Source organism: Podarcis pityusensis (genome assembly GCF_964106645.2).
Source record: "Podarcis pityusensis genome assembly, chromosome: 10".
Taxonomy (NCBI): domain Eukaryota; kingdom Metazoa; phylum Chordata; class Lepidosauria; order Squamata; family Lacertidae; genus Podarcis; species Podarcis pityusensis.
The window spans coordinates 20,162,377-20,175,383 of record NC_138035.1 but is presented as its reverse complement, the minus strand read 5'-3'; the positions used below and the strand labels follow the sequence as shown (position 1 = coordinate 20,175,383).

Below are 13,007 nucleotides of genomic sequence, written 5' to 3'. Positions count from 1 at the left end.
GTAATTCTCCCTCAGTTCAGCTCTTCTTACATTCTCTGTTGTTTCTTTTCTCAGGTTTTAATCAATGCCTCCCCTGCCAGACTGACAATTTTACCAATTTCCAGAGATACAATAAAAAGTTACTGCTAGGACGGGTAATACAACTTTCAAATCCAGATTAAACTTCAAAGCATTTTTTTTCAAGCCGTTTCAGTAACTGTTAACACATCCTTCATGGAGCGAGCGCCCGAACTCTGGAGACTAACCTGCTCCTTCCTCATCCCCACCCAACACACTTTCAAGAGAAATCAGAGACACAGCTGAGGTGAACTCTGCTGGCAGGCCACCGCCATCGCAGGACCCCCCCCCCCCGCTAAAACTCACTGCTATGACCTTTCCCTCATAGCTTCTTCTGCCCTAGACACTGGGCCCTCGTCACAGGCTTCATATATTGAAAGCATAGACCAAACATTTCCCATATTCACTGGGACTCTTCTTAGGTTGAAAGCTTAGGCCAATCATTTCCAAATTTGGGGAGGGTTGTTGGAGGAACTTTCTTGCCTGTCCTTATTTGGGAGCAAGAACTCTGTTGTAGGAGTCTTCCTGTGGATCTCAGCTCACCAAGAAAGCTGTCATCTGGGAGAGATATCCAGAATATTTCGTTTGCCCCAGCTTTGTCCTTTCCCAAGCCTCTTTCACCAGGCAGATAGCTCCATCTCCCTGCAAGTGTTACAAGCATTTCCTCAATCAGCCTCCATTTCCAGCTCCAATTCCTCTTTCTTGCGGATTAGGCCTCTTTCCACAGAGGCCATTTTACACCCATGCCCCAGCTTTCTGTTCCACCACCTGGGAAAAACCCAGCTGCCACAGGCACAATTCCTTAGACCCAGTTCATGCTGGTTTCATAAACCCTATTTCATTACCCTGATGACATTCCTGCTGCTGGGGAGGAGGGACGGGCATCTCCACGGCCTCATATACAGCTGTTGGGCCTGCAAACATTTCTCCATGAAGGGTTTTCAGTTCAGGGATGCAAAATTCCAAGGAGACAGTTTACAAATATATGTTCCTTCAGGTGATTCCAGAATCAGGCAGACAGGGCCCCAGATCTGTCCATCATGGAAGAGACCCTTCTCTTCCCATTCCTAGTTTCCTCCTCCTCTCCTGGGGAGCTGTGTCCTTCTGAAACTCTTTATTCCAGGAGTTCTCCCCCTTGTACCATAAATAGCCCTTTCCATAGGGAGCCCAATTCCAGCCTAGTTCCTGCTTTCAATCTAATGTTGGGAAACCCTGTGGGCTTTCTCTTCAAAGACACTTCAAGCCCTTCTTCCTCCCCTCTCCCTGTTCTTCCTCCTCTGCAGAAGTGAGCATCTCCATTTTCTCTGAGACTACCTGATCTGCTGCCATTCCATCAGATTTCTTTTCTTTTCTTTTTTTAACCATTGTACAAGCTAGATGGGTACTTTTTTCCTTTTCCTTTTTGGCGTGTGTAAAACCATTTCCTTTCACTTGCAAACCATCGAGTGGATCAGAGCGAGCTGCAAATTTGCTGAAATATGTCAGATTTCTGCTTTTTTTCTCTCTCGTCCCTGTTCCTTTTTTTAATTTTCTCCTTTTGTAAACAGATTAGTGAGTCATGTGTGCACCTTCCTGCTTGGAAAGACAGGAGCTGGGAAGAGCTCAAGTCTTTCTCTGAGCATCAGCAAATCTCATTTTTTTTCCTCCTTGCAAAGATGTGCAACCTCAATTATCCTCCCCTCTTTCTGCCTCGTTGGCCCATGGATTGCATGATGATTCAGGGTTTCGCAGGAACTCTGCTTGCGGAACAGAGCTCAGTCAAAGAGGGAACTTTATAACTACAAAGCAAAAATAAGAGAGTCCTTACCTCCAATTGCTTTCTTTCTCTTAAGTACCATAACAACAGGAAAAAAGGGAAAAGGGGGTGTAATTGACAAAAAGAATAACCTAAGCAATAAGGCTGTTCTTCCTGGAATAAGAGGCAGTTGGGGCCAGGCCATTAGCAGCCTTCATTTTGTAAAGTTAAAATCTCTCCCTGACCTGCTCAAAGTGCCACAATTTGATTGCATTTGCTCAATCTGGATAGTTGAGGTTGTGCTGTATGTGGAAACAGCATCACCGCCTTTGCTGTAATGGGGATCTTTATTTTCTAGAAGGAACTTTTCAGGGGCTGTGCTTGTGGGGAGGTGGGAAAGAGGGGTGGAAGGAGGACCACGTTGGGGGAGGAGGAGATTCAGGGCTGTGGTTTATGGGGGAGGAAGGTCCATTGATGGAGGGTGGTCGGGTAAAGGGCAGCCCATTAGCAGGAGATGGGAAGAAGTCTTGTAACATTTAATGCTTCTTTGACTGTTTCTAAACTAGGTGTCAATTCACAACAGGCTTCAAACGTACCAGCACAACTCTATCCCGGGGCTCGAGAGTGGAATGCAGCCCAGCACGCATCCTAACATGCCACGGGAGAGGCTGGAGACAGCATTGGTGCCCTCTTACCCTGCCTCGGCAGGGACACTTGTACAGTGCCAGCAGATTGTCAAAGTTATAGTCTTGGACAAGCCGTGCCTCGCTCGCATGGAGCCGGCCCTCAACCAGACTCTGACACGCTACGTGTCCTCTGATTCCTGCAGCTCCACCCCCTTGCGCGGTCTAGGCAGCGGGCTCCAAGGGACCCCAGTGAAAATCATCCATCAGCCCCCGCTTCCGCCGCCGCCGCCGCCCTACAACCACCCGCACCAGACCTGTCCCCCCAGCTCCTTGCTTCAGAGGCGCCGGTATTCCAGCGGCTCACGCAGTCTAGTGTAGCAGCTCCACCAGCACTAGCCAAACAGCACAGACTTAACCATGGGACCCTTTTTCGGTCTTCAAAGAAAAATCTAGTTTGTGATTTATTTTTTAGTAAAACTGAAAAAAAAAAACCAGAGAGGGGGTCGGGGAAAGGCATGCGAGAAAAGCAAATGATAATAATGAAGGATAAGTAAACGACAGGTTGTGCAACAAACACGCCGTTATGGGACTAAAGTTGGTTATCGTATCTCCTGGAATGATTGATTCTGTTTGTGAAGGGCCAACCTGTGGAAACTGCCTGAGAGTTTCTGAAGATGTTTCCTGACCAGCCTTCCATCCATTCAGCCATGTACATTTACCTCCCTTCCAACAAACATGGCGCTGTTCTGCCACTGTTTCTGACAGGCGTTACTTGGCTTTCTTTGCTCTTTGTTTTCCATTCCATTTCCTGTCTCTCTTTCCTTACCTCTTCAGCTTCTTTGTTTTCTCACCATTCCCAGATCATTCCCAGGTTTCTGACCAAAATTGACTTGTGTTCCCTTATGGGGAGAGCACTGACTTTGATAGTCCACCTTGTTGGGGCCGAGGAACCGCTGCGGCTGCTGCCGCCGCCACCACTGCAGCTTGCTAAACTGGAGCTGAAAACTTGTGCCACTCATCACACTTTCTTCTCATTGCCTTTTGGGGCTGTCTTGTTCTCTCACAGCAAGCTGGTTTGAAGAGGAAAGCCAGAGAGAGAGAGAGAGAGAGAGGGGAAGGGAAAGTGGAATTTGGAGACTGTTGTTCCCCACCCACCTCAGGCTACAGCTGAACACAAAGATGGCCTCACTTTGGAGATTAAAAAAAAACACCCTTCTGCATCGTACTCAGAAAACTTTGCTGGACGCCATCAGAAATGCACCACTTGTAAATACACACCTTTATGGTTTGATGCGTATGGACCCTGCTCACTAAAGGAAGACCTGGGCAGCTCTGGAGAGGTTTTGGGTGAAGGCAGAGAATAGATCTCGAAATCTTCCTGAAATGGCCACTTTCTCAGATTGATCATCTTGATAGGCTGAGCCTTCTGCACATTTTTTAAAAACTGCGTGTGTGTTTAGTTATTTATTGTATTTATGTCCCGCTTCGCAGCCTGTAGGAGGTCAGCGAGGTATCTCATGAAACAGAACAGGGTTAATTTGGCAAAAGGAAGGCTATCCCCACCCCTCAGAAATCCCCACCACAGCCCCCCTTTATAGGCTGTCCACTAACGTTTGTGCTTCCTTCACACAGAATCTATCTTTGGTGCACAAACAATTTACAGAACCTCAAGTGACGTTGGGCTTCGTATGACACCCCCAGGAAAGGAGGGCAAAGAAGGCACGGGAGAAGCAGGGTAGCAGCTGCATCCATCCCCCTGCCATGCCATGAGTGTCCCTGTTTTAGAGCAGATTCCAGGTTCTCCTCTCCGCTTTCATGTTTCCTTTGGCCTCCCTCTATCTCATACGTTATCCTGAATCAGCAATAGATGTTCACGCAGGCAGGGAAACACATCATACATGTTGAGTCATGCTTTGGACATTTCTGTGTGCTCGCATCGAACTTCTGACCTTAACCTGCCTTAGTGTTTCCAAGAAGATGAAAGGAAATCCTGTTTGCCGAAATGGTACGGAGGAGAGGCAAGGAGCAACTCATTATCCAAAGCCTCTTTTGTTTTGCTTTTATGAACATGTAAACAAGTCATATTGTAGTGAATTAAGGGTTTGTTTATTGCTAATTATTTGTATCCCACCTTTCAGAGCAGGCTCTGATACTGTCTCACTGTAGCCAGCCATGTAAGCACAAACTCATTAACACCAGGTCGGTCCCTTCTTCGTTCTGTCCTCATCTCTCTCCCTCCGCCCCAAAATATGGCAAGGTGGGTGGGGAGTCCCAGAGGGGGGAGATGAAAGCAGAGCTCAGCTCCTCGCTGTTTCCAGAGATGCTGACGTGCAGAAAGATGGTATTAAAATGGGCTATGGCTGTATTTTTAGAAAAAATATCTCCCCGCGCGCAAAGATGGGGAGGGGGGAAGTAGTATTAATTAGCTTAAGGGCTTTGCTCTTGCTCACTCGTATTTCCCTGTGAGGCTTAAGAAGATCAACTTTAGGATTTGGAAATAGGGCAGAACAAGTTCTAAGTCTCTTATTTATTTATTTTTAAAGACTGTGTGTATGTGTGTGAGAGAGAGAAAGAAAGAGAGCTTTGGGTTTTCACTTCTTATGTGCGGCAGAAACACAAGAGTCAGCAGTTTTGATGGCAAGGCCGGAGCCCTGTGGCAGCGGAGAGGCACCCATGTAGCACCATCAAGTTAGAGCTACAGTGTGATGTTACGTCAAGTGGTTGCTTACAGCACACTTGCTGCTTTGGGCATTATGGGGCTTATTCACATGAGGAGGGCCCGAGAAATAAGGCAATGCCTTCTATACTCGGTTTTATGGCCCAGTGGTGGTTCTTTAACACATCCAGCACATGGTGTGTGGGATGGACACAGGCTTTCAGGCCTCTTCCAGGCTACACCCCCACCTCAGCCTTGGCCCTTTTTCACAGCCTCCTTATGTGTGTCTACCTTGCTGGAATCTGTCCCTGAACTTTTAACAATGCCTCTTGCTTGCCCAGATATATGGTATAGATGCGGATAGAAACAGGCCTATCATAGAAAAGTTAGATTTACATGGGTTGCTGCATCAGCTTTTGCCTCGGGCCCCAACTACCACTGGCATCTAGGAGGTTGGCCAGAAGGGAATGCATCCCTCAGGATGGAAAAGGTTCCCCACCACTGACTTAGATCAAATGCTATCGCTGAATGATGCTAAATTTAGTTTCAACTGCATTCATATTCTTTCTGTGTGTGCGTGTGTCTTTAAAATCCCTACGTAAGATCCCTGCTGGCTCAGACCAAAGGTCCACCTAGACCAGCATTCTGTTTCCTCAGTGGCCAAACAAATGCCCATGGAAACTTCCAGAACATGGCTACCACAGCACTCTTTTGGTCATGTTCTCAAGCAACTGGTGTTTAGAGGCCTACTGCCTCTGATACTGGAGCTAGTGTATAGTCACCATGATTAGTAGCCTTATCCTCTGTGGATTTGTCTAATCCTCTAAAGCTGTCCAAGTTGGTGGACATCACAACTTCTTGTGGTAGCAGTTCCATTGTTCAGTTATGTACTGTGTGAAGGAGTTTTTCCTTTAGTCTGTCCTGAATCTCGCACCTTTCAGCTTCATTGGATGAGCCAAGGTTGTAGTATTATGAGAGGGAGAGAAGGATTTTCCTTCCTGCCCACTTTCTCTGAACCAAGGCATCTTTCTTGGTTGTGCTTTGTTAAGTTTTCGTTTTCAAGTCAGACCAGCCCAAGATCAGTTGCTGCCTGAGGTGCCTAATGCCAAAGTCAAGTCAAGTTATTTTGGTATCTGAGGCAGAAAATCCCACCAGCACCCCTCTCCTTCTCTGGCAATGAGAATTCAGCAGTAATAAATTAAGTAACTAAAGATTTTCTGCTAGAGGTGTGGGAGAAATTCGATTCAGCTTGCATCTAAAGGCAAGCCTACCAAATTCAAACTTTCTGAAGCAATCCAGGAACAGGAACACAGCCATCCTTCAAACTTCACACATATCTGAATTTTGTAATGCGGTTCTCTAGCCAAGTCATGGGTACGAAATTGCATATACTGTATGCATAAAGAATGCATACATTGCAAATTGCTCCAGAAATGCAGAGAATTGATTTTAGGATTGGGAAAATGAGAAACTGCAAGAATCAACTGACAGAGGGATCCATTCCTATTTTTATGGAACCCAAAATCAGACTGCCACTCTCAGGTTGCCTAATGGGAGAGCTGTCCCTGTTTAGTATGACTGCTTTGGCCCTGTTGTCACCCGTGTCCTGTTACTACAGCACGGAAAATTTGTGTAGCCCAGGTGTGGCCTCTGAGACAGGAGACATGAAGTTGCAAAATTAAGAATTAAAGCTGAGCTAATACACACCTAAGAAGCTCCCCTCCCACAGTACTGGTAACCTTTAAGGGGAGAGGGAAAAGAAATGGAGGCAATATACAGTGTAATGTGCAATTCAACCTCTTCCCCCTTAATGGAAAGCTTTTTGCCAAGAGGGGCAATGATTGAAATGTTTGGGCCCAAACCTTTAACCTGGCTCTCTGTTCAGAGCATCTAGGAGTCACTGTCAGTTTCTCTTTTGGCATTTGTTGCAGCCTTGGAAGGCATGTACGTTTCTGCACAGTTCCTTAGTTAAAGCATGGTGGATCGGTGTGTTTAGATAAATAAATTAAATTTCACTTGACATTTAACACAAATTGACTACAGATACCTTGAAGTATTTGATGAAATAATTGTTTTTTGGATGAAATATTTATGGCAGTCTATGAAGTTCCGAGAAGAGAGAGAGATCAGGGTAATTAATAATAGATTTGGGATGATGTGAAGATATGCTTCATAGGACGTACTGCCTCAGATGTCAATCTCTCCCCTTCCTCTATTCTGTTTAATTTCTAACTTGAAAAGTCCTGGAGATTGAGAATGACTGTATTAAAGTATCAGATCATAGGAACATAAGAAACTACCTTATACTGAATCAGACTCTTGTCACACCTAGCTCAGTGCTGACTGCACTGACTGGAATCAACTCTTTCTTTCTTTCTTTCTTTCTTTCTTTCTTTCTTTCTTTCTTCTATTGCCAAATAGAGATAGAGATAGAATAATTGAATTGTAGAATTGGAAGGAGCCATGGTGGTTATCCAGTCAAACCCAGGAATCTTTCACCCAATGTGGGACTTGAACCCACAACCCTGAGATTAAGAGTCTTGTGCTCTATCGACTGAGCTATCCTGCCTCATTCTCCCCAATCCCAGCTTGCTGCGCTTTGATTGCTTGATTGGCCCTGTGAGCAAATAGTGGGTATTCCTGAGCCTTTGGGGGTGGTGGTGATTTAACAGGTTTAAGGTATCTAAGATTTCCTAAGCACTGTCCATTTATTAAAAGATGGCAGTCCCCAATACAAGATGGAAAAGGCAAAACACATGGGGAGGGGAGGGGGAAGTAAGCATTGGGAGCAGCTGCTCCTTCCAGGGATGATGGATGGGACCAGTTTGGTCTCTCCTTTGCCATGTCGTTCTTCCTGGGAGGTAAGGTGTGTGTGCAGCCTCCCAGTGGCCCTTGGGGGGCAGGGTCCAGAGTATGAATTCTCTAAAGGTCAGAAACAAATCCATTCACCAGCAGCCCTCTCTGGCATTTTATTCTTATTCCACACACCCACACAGTTCCCTAAACATACAACTTGCTGGGAGCAGGGAGGAGGAAGGAAAAGAGCAGCCAATATTATTTATAAAAAGAAAGTTTCTGGCTAACTGCAATTAAGTACAAAGGCATGGTTACCAGATTTTTTTCAATGAATCCGGGGCCCCCTTTTTTTTTTTTTTTTTTTTAAGCTGAGTAGCAACAGGGAGTCAGTAGTGGGGATGGTGAGGCAAAAGACCCTGGGCCCAAGCACACATGCATATTGTATAAAGGTGCAAAAACCTTCTTTTGCACACTGTGAAACGTAAACGTGCAGTTTTTTAAAAACTGGGCAAGAGCATTCCACAAGCCCATGACTCCTGAGCCTCCCCCAATCTCCTGCCCCTTTCCTCCTTTGTTTTGACTGATTGGGGCAGGCTCAGGAGTCACGGGCGGACGGCTGTTGCCCAGTTTTTTTAAAATAAACTGCACATTTCTGTTTCACACGGTGCAAAAGAAGGGTTTTGCACCTTGCCTGGCAGAGAAACCATGTTCCTTGCACCCCTCCTGGGCAACACCCACCTGTGACTCCTGAGCCTCCCCCGATCTGTCAAAACAAAGGGGGAAGGGGGCAGGAGATCTGTACCGCCGGACATCATTGGTTCCCCTTCAGCAGTGGCAGCGGCAGCAGCAGCGAGCAGCTCCTGAAGCCAGCCAGAGCCAACTGCGCTACCAGGCTGGCTCCAGGCTGCTGAGGCTGCCACTGCCATGTTTCCCAGGGACAAATTTGCAAATCTGGGGACTGTCCCCGGGAACCTGGGACGTCTGGTAACCCTGTACTAAGGGCATGTTGGAAACAGACTTTGGTTTTAGTCTTGGCTGATGTCTCCCCACCCCCGTTTCTCTCCCACCCCCAAGTTTGATAAGTGTGGGGGAAAGTACAGGCTGGAACCAGAGATGACCAGCCAAAGCAAAATTCAAACGGGAGATTGTAGTTCATAACGGCTAGGGGATTTCTGAGCAGGGAGGATGCTATTATCCAATCTCCCCTCCTTCCTGAAATTATTCTCGGTCCCTAATTGCTAGTATTATTATTTCACAAATTTCAAGTATGTTCTAGGGCTTGGGGTCCTGAGTCAAGTTAAACCCATGAAGAATGAGTGTATAAGCCTACTATGAGCTCAACACCATGTGTAGCTCAAGTTATTGAACCAGAAAATGTTGCCTCTGTTTACAAGGGTTGGGCCTTGATTTCTGTGCAGTTGTTTGGAGTTATTTTCTATGTGAAATGCTTGGATACTAAATCACTCCAATTTGGAGCACTGAAGGCAGAATATCAGTGCTTGTGAACCAAAGAACCATAATGAGTAACCATGTGGAATGCCTATCTCTACTTATTCTAAATGGTTGCCAGATACTTTCTGTTATAACCAACTGTGTTTAGTTGTATATGCATATTTTACAGGCCATTCTTAAATCTTGAGCATATCTGGGTCAACCTAACTTAGCCTTCCCCAACCTCATGTCCTCTAGATATTTGACTATATCTCCCATAATTCCTGATCATTGGCCATGATGCCCACAGCCAATGGAAGTGGTAATCCAAAATTACAATCCAAAATGGGGGGGGGGGCACCAGGTTGGGGGAGGCTAGCCTAGGCAGATATTAGTCATGGCCATTAGAGAAAATGGCAGCCATAATATAGGCAAGTATGTGTTTTGGGGTTTGGCTGAGCAATTCTCGAAGCTAGCCCATCTTAATTTACCCCGGGTGAAACCAAAGACACATTGTTTCCAGTTACGCTCAGTGTACACCCCAGGTCAGCCTTCCATAACCTGGTACCCTCCAGATTTTGTGTATCACAACTCCCATGATCCCTGGCAATTGGACATGTTGATGGGAGTGGGAGTCCAGCAATATCTGGAGGGGTTCAGGCTCAAAAAGACTGCCTTTGCCTGAGTTTCTAGATTACTGTGGCCACACCTTCATGTTTCAGGGCTGTGTCATATGGAAGTGTGTGGTTTAGGAAAGTCATGAGATACAGTACTGAAAAAGAGAATCAGGCATATCCCATCACCTTCAAAATTGAGGTCTAGTAGTCCCATACTTATACTGGGAGTTTCTTGAGGACGACACACAAGTATTTAATTGGAAGTCCATGTTAATTAAAGTCTGTGTTTAAAAGGCCACAATTGCCTGGTTGGTTAGCTATTAGAAAATGTTCACACCAATGCCCTCCCAGATACACAACTGCAGTCCGTCTAATCTCTAGTGTTGTGTGCAGTTAGGGAGATGGGAGTTTAAAACATATTAAATGAGTGGTGGATTTCGGAACCTGATGTGCCACTTGCTATGTGTGACGATGTTGCCCAAAGCAATTCACAGACTTAGGCGATGGCATTTTTTCCAGTGGTGAGAACAGCAGGGATCTTTTGTGGTCACAAGTTTAAGCAGGGAGCTTTGCTTGAAGAAAGTCTGCAAGCCATGCCACATTGCTGACAGCTGCCGCTGCCTTTGGTTTATCCTGTATTTTAAAAAGAGAAGCAAACAGCAGTTGTCTAGAGAAATAGTCAAGCTGGGATGGTTTGCATCCATGCAACACTACGGAGGTAAGCATGGAATAATCACCCACTAAGGCTAGAAGATGGTCATGCATTCTATAAATTAAAGACCTGTCAGATCATCTCATCATATTCTTAGGCCATAACGCAGCACAAGGTTATACACACACTAATTTCAGCAGGATGTAAGTTCATATATTTCTGGATTATGATCTTTGTGTACAAGTCACTCTTGAACACTTCCATCCCAATTAAGTAGCCTTAATTTAGGAATCAGCTACAGTAGGTTGATAAGCATTTCCAAAATGAAGGACACTCTAGAACAGCCTTCAAGAACCCGGTGCGCTCCAGATTTTCTGGACTACAACTCCCAACAGCCAGCCAGCAAAGCCCAAAAGAAGGATGTTCTACAGCCTTCACCAACCAACCTAATATACTTCAGATGTTTTGTACTACTACATCGGTCAGTACAGTTATGCTTGCTGGAGCTGATGGGAGTTGTAGTCCAAAACATACAAAGTTAGCAAAGGCTTCTATAGAGCAGGGATGGAAAACTTCCAGGCCTCCAGATGTTATTAGATTACAACTCCCTTCGTCCTTCACCATTGGGGCTCATGGGAGTTGGAGTCCAGCCAGAACTGGAGAGTTGCAAGTTCCCCATCCCCATTGAAGAGCTACAACACCTGAAATAAGGAATGCCTATTAAGTAATGAGAGCTGGAGAAGAGTTGCAATAACAAGCGCCTTTTGCATAACTTTTAACGTAAAGGATGTCAGTTCTACACTACAGAGTTAACCTGATTTAACATTAAATTCCTCTTCCTGGGCACTGTTAGTCTATAAAGTGTGTGTGTGTGTGTGTGTGTGTGTGTGTGTGTAAGGGGCACCATTTCTGGGTCTCTGGGAAGGGCCTTGATAGGTAAAGTCTGCAGTGTAGATAGGCTTCTAGGATTATTGCAGTGGATATGTGAGTGAGTGATCCATCTGGCTCAGTATTAGTCACAAATGTAGAAGGACCTCCAGCGTCTTGGATAGGCAATTCCTCCCCAGCTTCTCCATGTGATATTGTTTAATCAGCGAAGCTGCCGATAGTGTCTGGAGAATCAATGTAGGGCAAAGGCTCAATTACTTTTTCCTCCCCTATTTGAAATGTAAAATAAATCATGATTTGAGCCATTACTTTCTGTCTATTACACTGTAGTATCTTGTAGGACATATTTTAAAAATGCATTTTCACCTTGTTTCCCACCACCACCACCTCTTTTCAGCTCCTAAAGATATATGTGTGTGCGTTTAGGCTTCAAACTGGAACAGAAACATCATAGTTTTTTCTCCTCAAAGAAAGCAGTATTAGTCACTAATGGCACTAACAGCTTCCACTCCACAGCAATGTTATTATAGGGACAGGTGTGTTCTTTTGTAGCCTAACCTTCTTATAACCATCACATAATACGGTTGGCTTTGAAGCAGCACTTCTTGGGAATTTAGGGGATATTTGAAACAATCAGTGTCCCTTCGATCTCTGGATTTGATGCCTGCCAGGAAGATTCTGCCTTTAAAATAAAAATAGAAGTAGCAGTTTGTGGGGTAGGAGAGGATTTTCAACATGTTGCTCTGCCATGCCTACATAGTATATTCCATCTCCTGTGAACCCACCAACGAGGCCAGACTAGAGCCTAGAACTGTTGGTAGTAGTTTTTGAGTGATGTCTGTTACACTCTAGTGGCTGCTAAGCCCATTGTCTCTTCACTGCTCCATGGTTCAGAAGCTTTAAAGATCTCTCTGTTTTTGTTCCTTTCCTCTCCACTCAGTTGTCACTTGGCACATCCCACCGAATCTTTCTTTCTGTTCTCCGAGCAAGAAAACAAATGTTACTTACCTGTGTGTGTAGGCTATTCGAGAGCACCTGTCTGTCCGTCTGTCTGTACCTGTTTCCTGCTGTACAAGAGAAGCTTCCTTTGGGAACAGCGGTGTGCTCACATCTAGCAAAGACTCCAAATGGCTAATATTTTGTAACAGAAATAGACAAGATGTATTTTATCTGTTCAATTAATAGAGTTTTAGAAATTATATTGAGATATGTCACTTGTGCAAATCTGTCTTCTTTGCCTCCGCCGTGTCCTGTCCCCCCTCCTTCCCCAATACTATTGAATGCACATGGGCTGGGGGGCTTACTTTGAGTAACAAATCTTCGGTGGCACCAGGATTTCTGTGCCCAAAAGGTGGTGGTCTCTCTCTCTCAGTTTGGACAATGCTGATCACCCTGCTGGAAGCAGCGTGTGGAAGGGTGTTCTTGAAAAATGTCCTCTCACTCCCCGCCCCCGCCCCATGAGTTATCATGACGGACACAGCCATACAATTAAAATGATTACCAGGACCGTAGACCAGCTCCAGTTGTGAAAAGTGCATCATTATTTGCA

At 45.4% G+C, this 13,007-nt stretch overlaps 1 protein-coding gene across 9 annotated transcripts in view; it reads left to right on the top strand.

The window, feature by feature from the left end:
• Positions 1–12,672, top strand: part of IQSEC3 (IQ motif and Sec7 domain ArfGEF 3) — a 150,149-nt gene extending 137,477 nt beyond the window's left edge. For 4 of the 9 annotated variants that reach the window (XM_080971568.1, XM_080971573.1, XM_080971575.1 and 1 more), the window contains one exon: positions 2,359–12,672. In XM_080971568.1, the coding sequence (XP_080827694.1) occupies positions 2,359–2,796 (438 nt within the window). In that variant the 3' untranslated portion in view covers positions 2,797–12,672. Of the gene's footprint in view, positions 1–54; positions 707–2,358 lie in introns of those variants that run through there. The other 5 variants (XM_080971569.1, XM_080971576.1, XM_080971571.1 and 2 more) reach the window with 4 other exon arrangements.
• Positions 12,673–13,007: the final 335 nt, after the last annotated feature.